The sequence below is a fragment of the Chiloscyllium plagiosum genome, chromosome 16 (assembly GCF_004010195.1).
Source record: "Chiloscyllium plagiosum isolate BGI_BamShark_2017 chromosome 16, ASM401019v2, whole genome shotgun sequence".
NCBI classification, from domain to species: Eukaryota; Metazoa; Chordata; class Chondrichthyes; order Orectolobiformes; family Hemiscylliidae; genus Chiloscyllium; species Chiloscyllium plagiosum.
In genome coordinates this window covers 7,525,357-7,531,270 of record NC_057725.1, presented here as the reverse complement: position 1 = coordinate 7,531,270, position 5,914 = coordinate 7,525,357, and the positions used below count along the sequence as shown (strand labels likewise).

General features: G+C 43.4%; 1 protein-coding gene across 8 annotated transcripts in view; it reads right to left on the bottom strand.

Moving 5' to 3' along the window:
- ano5a (anoctamin 5a) overlaps window positions 1–5,914 on the bottom strand; it is a 201,600-nt gene that overhangs the window by 28,344 nt on the left and 167,342 nt on the right. For all 8 annotated transcript variants that reach the window (XR_006313884.1, XM_043705403.1, XM_043705405.1 and 5 more), the window contains 2 exons: window positions 3,212–3,434; window positions 839–1,008 (listed from right to left, as the gene is read on the bottom strand). Coding sequence is in view for 7 of the 8 variants with exons in the window: in XM_043705403.1 (XP_043561338.1) it covers window positions 839–1,008; window positions 3,212–3,434 (393 nt within the window). In the remaining variant the exon portion in view is untranslated. The remainder of the gene's footprint in view (window positions 1–838; window positions 1,009–3,211; window positions 3,435–5,914) is intronic.

Below are 5,914 nucleotides of genomic sequence, written 5' to 3'. Positions count from 1 at the left end.
GTGGTGTGGAGGGTGAGTACTGCTGGAAGTTGTTGGTGGGGGAGGGGAGGTGGTGGTGAACATTGCTGTGGGTACTGGAGAGCACTGATACTCCAGATGATTTACTTAGAGCCACACTCCTGAGCATTCTTCACACCCATGGTGAAAACCCCTTAACTAAATCTGTGTAAAATTCACGGTAAATACAGGGAAAACAGCCCAAGTCAGCCTGGTTCCTCCTAGCCAGGGAACAATCTGGTCAGTGCAAAACTGGCAATCAGGAATGTAAACTTTCTGCAGCGGTGCCATGGTTGTGCTTATGTTGGGATTTCCTCAGGGTCCTGACACGCATGGATCCTCCAAGGTCTCCATGCACCTCCAATTCCATTCCCTCGCACATCCCACCTTCCCCATAATGACTTTGTCTTCATCGACTTTGCCCCGAACATTGGAATTCAAACGCTAAAGCTTTCAGCCACCACACCTCACTTTCTCCTGTAACTCCTTTCACGGAATCTAGCTCAAAGACCAAGCTGCTGGCTCAGTGTCAAAGTGTCTCTGCCTATACTGCTGTGAAGCACTGCGGGCGGTACATGCCACAGAGAGCTGTGGGGGCAGAATGTATATTTATGGCGGAGATAGATAGATAGATAGATCCTTGATTAGTCAGGGAGTGAAGGGTTACAGGCAAAAGACAGGAGAATGGGCGTGAGGAACGTTGGATCAGCCATGATCCTATTGATAGTGGGATAAGCTTGAGGGGCCTACTCTTCTGATTTCTTACAGTCTATAAATGTTTTACTAGTTAAAGACCTTATAAGAATCCAGGTTGTTGTCATCATCTGTTCGGATGTCCTACCTCTTCATTTCGCCATATCCCAAACAGACGGTTATAGTCCCCAGGGTGACCAATGAACTTCCCTTTGAAGAAGGCAACATAGAAGCAGGAGGAATAGTAGTTAACGAACTGGAAGAGGAACATTTTCATGGTCAACCGGTTCTCATACTCCAAGTGAGTCCTGGGGATCTCTGGTAAATCAGAAAGAGAACAAACAACATGGAGTTGACAAAGTACTGCAGATACTAGAATCAGAAACAAAAACAGAAATGACTGGGAGAACTCAGTGGATCTTGTGTGATCTATAGAAAGAAAGCAGAGTTAATGTTTCAGGTCCAGTGACCAACAAGTTACTGTGCTGCCCTTTGAATATCTCCTCTCTAAGATGTGGTGTCTAGAACAGCTCACAATGACTCCAGGTGTAGACCTGTCCAGACTCTGTACAGCTAGCTCATGACTGCTACTATCTTACTTTCTAATCCGCAGAAAATGAGGTGTTGTTCTTCCAACTTGCACTGAGCTTCGCTGGAGCACTTCCGCCAACATGAGACAGAGATGTTGGCCAGGGAACGGGGTGAGGTGTTGAAGAGGCGGGTAACTGGGAGTTCAGGGTCAACTTTGCAGACAGACGCAGTTGTTCTGCAAAAGGGTCATCCAGTCTGCATTTGTTAGGTGGAAAATGAGGTGCTGTTCTTGAACCTGGAAGGTATGTTTGAGGTCTTGGATAGTGAGGAGGGAGGAAGTAAATGGGCAGGAGTTACACCTTCTGGGTTTTCTGTGGAAGGTACTGTCGGGGCTATTGTGGGAGAGGCGTGGTGGTGTAGGAAAATGGAGGAGTGGACCAGGGTGTTCGGGACAGAATGGTCCTACGCATAATGCTGACAATGGAAGGGAGGGTCACGTGTGTCTGATGGCATCAACCTGCTGGACGTGGCAGAAATATGTACAAAAATCCCCCAGAACCATGTTCCCTCCAATACTCTTTCTTCAGCAGATATACCACCTTTCCCTGGTTAAAATCAATTCCAAAGAAGGGTCATTGGGGCCGAAATGTTGACTTTGCTTTCTCTGCACAGATGCTGTGAGACCTGCTGAGTTTCTCCAGCAATTTCTGTTTGTGATAGAAACTGATAGAAGTTTGGAGATGAATAACATTAAGGGATTTGGCGACAGCACAGGAAAATGACATCGAAGTAGATAATTGGCCATGACCTAGAATAGTAGAACAGGCTTAAGGGACTGAATGGCCTACTCCTGTGATTGTTGAACCAAATCATGAACGTTCCTTCAATGGTCAACAGATTGTGGCATGGGACTTCAGCCTAATGTTTCTGGCCCAGAGATAGACATTATCATTGCACCATAATCCCAGAGCATCATAGGCTGCTCTCTCATGAGAGAGAGAGAGGGGGCTGATGGTGAGGTTAACTTGAGGTGTCGGGTTGGGCGGAAGATTGAGAAGTAACCTCAGCTGGTGCAGGACTTGAACCTGCTCTGCTGGAGTCACTCTGCATCACAAAGCAACTGAATTATATAGCAACCTGTACCACAAAACCTGTTACAAATTCAATCAGTTCTTCTATAACATGATGGTTGCCTTCTTGTTTAACCCTGGGTTATACAGAAATCATGGTTCAGGAATAGCGTTTAAAGTATTGGCGATGTAACCATGTCACAGCCAACACACGTTTTAAAAGTTCGCGCAGTAGAAACATTGTCCCCCATTCGTCAATCGCGTGACAGCGAATCCGCGTTGACAAAACGGGTGTTATAACAGAATAACCCATACCACAATAACCATTTGAGAATCTAAATCTGTTTCAACAAGCAATCTGTAAAATGATTTTGCCATAAAAATATAATTGGGTTCTCTCCAGTGTCAGCTGCCTTTACTCAGTCTCAGTCCCGCCCAGCACTAACTTCATTGACTGCCCTTCAAAGTGCCCAGCAATATACTCAGTTTTACGAGGGGTGAGGCACCAAGCTTATCAATGAATAAAAGAATTGCCCCTCAGCGTAGCAAATTGTAGCATTAAATGGGAAGCTTTCACTTTGGAAATGATTAGCATCATGTATAAAAGTAAACACCTTGATAAAACCAGAAGGTTCAAGAATAGCTTCTTCCCTGCTGTTAGGAGACTGCTCAATGAACCTCTCTGATTTCAAATCGAATGTTGATCTTGCTTTGTGCGCCTCCTGTGCAGCCATAACCTTGTATGCTTCGCTCTGTCTAAGTGCCCTCTGATCTGTATGTCCTTGTATGGCATGATCTGCCTGTACTGTTCACAAAACAAAACTTTTTCACTGTACTTGGGTACATGTGACACAAACAAATCAAATCAAATCAAAACATTAAGAAAAACATGGAGAAAGATGGTGAAAGGACAGCTTTACCAAGATCTGTGATCCAGATTGCCACCCTCTCGTAGAAATAGTTTAGAATCATGATGATGATAAAGTTCAGGACGGACGCTGTGACCGAGGTTGCCATCTGAGGTGTGAAGAAAGTGCCAATGTACCTGACCTTCTCCATGTTCACCGTGATCTTGGCAAAGGTGGCATACATCGAGAGGCGGTACACGATAACCGCAATGATACAGATCAGGATTAAAAAAATCTAGGTGGAAAGACAAACAAATAATAGCATGGTAATGGGAGCTTTGCTGAAAACTGGATACATTTTGTGGAATCTTTCAGTCTGATACATATCAGGACAAATGCAAGAAAGCCAATTTATTGCTTCCTTTGAACTTTGGAATTCTTGCATCTGTCCTGATGAGTGCGAGGTGAAAAGCTTTAACAAAGTACAACTTAATTCATTGATTAGAAAGGAGAATTGTAATGAGCATCCTCCATGAAAACTTTTCACAATCCGAAATTTAAATTTGGCCTGGTCAGGTGGTTCACAGTTCACACCTCACTGCAGGCCATTGGAGCTGTACTGCATAGCTAAAAGGGTTTTGTTTAGAGATTTTGCGCTCTGTCCTTGTCTCAAGAATGGATGTGGTAAAATAATTTGTAGTGTACTGTGTGGTGTCTTGGAATAAACTCTGCTGCAGTAAACAGGCCAAAATACCAAGCAGCTGCAAGCAACCAAAAATGTTCAACTTATTTTTACCTAAATTGCACTGGCACTATGATAAGTCGATAAGAATTATCAAAAATAAACAAATGAAGATATTTAGCAGGAGAACTGTGGAAAGGTCGACATAGGTATCAGAAAACCCACTGCCTGCTTACTTACTCCATCTAAAGTTCAACTCCCTGAACTCTAACATTACTTTTGTAAATTGTTTCATGCGATGTGGGCATAGCTGGTTAGGCTGACATTTGTTGCCCATCTCTTATTGCCCTTAAACTAATTGGCTCTCTAGGCCATTTAAGAGAGGGGCTAAGAGTCAGCTACACTGTGGGAGTCAAATGGAGGCCAGACCAGGTAAGGACTTCCTTCCCTAAAGGACATCAGTAAACCAGGTGGGCTTTTGTGGACAACTGGAAGTTGTTTCATGATTAGCATGACTGGGACTAGCTTTTTATTAAATACAACTAATACAGCTTACATTTAAATTCCACCAGCTATTCTGGTGGGATATGAACCTATGTACTAACGCATTGGACTTTGCACCTGGAACACAGAACATAGAACATTCCAGCGCAGTACAGGCCCTTCGGCCCTCAATGTTGCACTAACCTGTGGAACCAATCTGAAGCCCATCTAACCTACACTATTCAATTTTCATCCATATGTTTATCCAATGACCATTTAAATGCCCTTAAAGTTGGTGAGTCTACTACTGTTGCAAGCAGTGTGTTCCACACCCCTATTACTCTGAATAAAGAAACTGCCTTTGACATCTGCCCTATAGGTACTATCACCCCTCAATTTAAAGCTATGTCCCTTCGTGCTACCACCATCCGAGGAAAAAGGATCTCACTGTCCACCTTAACTAACCCTCTAATTATTTTAAATGTCTCAATTAAGTCACCTCTCAACCTTCTTCTCTCTAATGAAAACAGCCTTCAGTCCATCAGTCTTTCTTCATAAGGCCTTCCCTCCATACCAGGTCACATCCTGGTAAATCTCCTCTGAACCTTTTCCAAAGCTTCTGCATCCTTCCCATAATGCAGTGACCAGAAATGTATGCAATACTCCAAGTGTGGCCGCACTAGAGTTTTGAACAGCTGCAACATGACCTCGTGGCTCCAAAACTCAATCCCTCTACCAATAAAAGCTAACACACCGTATGCCTCTTAACAACGCTATTAACGTGGGTGGCAACTTTCATGGATCTATGTATATGGACACAGAGATCTCTCTGCTCATCTGCACTACCAAGAATTGTACCATTAGCACAGTACTCTCTATTCCTGTTGCTCCTTCCAAAGTGAGTCACCTCACACTTTTCCACATTAAAATCAATTTGCCACCTCTCAGCCCAGCTCTGCAGCTTATCTATGTCCCTCTGTAACATACAAGTCACCTCACACTTTTCCACATTAAAATCGATTTGCCACCTCTCAGCCCAGCTTTGCAGCTTATCTATGTCCCTCTGTAACATACAACATCCACACTGTCCACAACTCCACAAACCTTAGTGTCATCCTCAAATTTACTAACCCATCCTTCTACGCCTTCATCAAGGTCATTTATAAAAATGACAAACAACAGTGGACCCAAAACAGTGATACACCATTAGTAACTGAACATTTCCCATCAACCACCACTCTCGGTCTCCTTTCAGCTCGCCAATTTCTAATCCAAACTGCTAAATCACCCTCAATCCCATGCCTCTGTACTTTGTGCAATAGCCTACCGTGGGGAACTTTATCATATGCCATACTGAAATCCATATACACCACATCAACCACTTTACCCTCATCCACCTGTTTGGTCACCTTCTCAAATAACTCAATAAGATTTGTGAGGCATGACCAACCCTTCACAAAACTGTGTTGACTATCCCTAATCAAATTATTTCTTTCCAGATGATTATAAGTCTTATCTCTTACAACCTTTTACAACACTTTACCCACAACTGAAGCAATGCTCACTGGTCTAAAATTACCAGGATTGTCTCTACTCCCTTTCTTGAACAA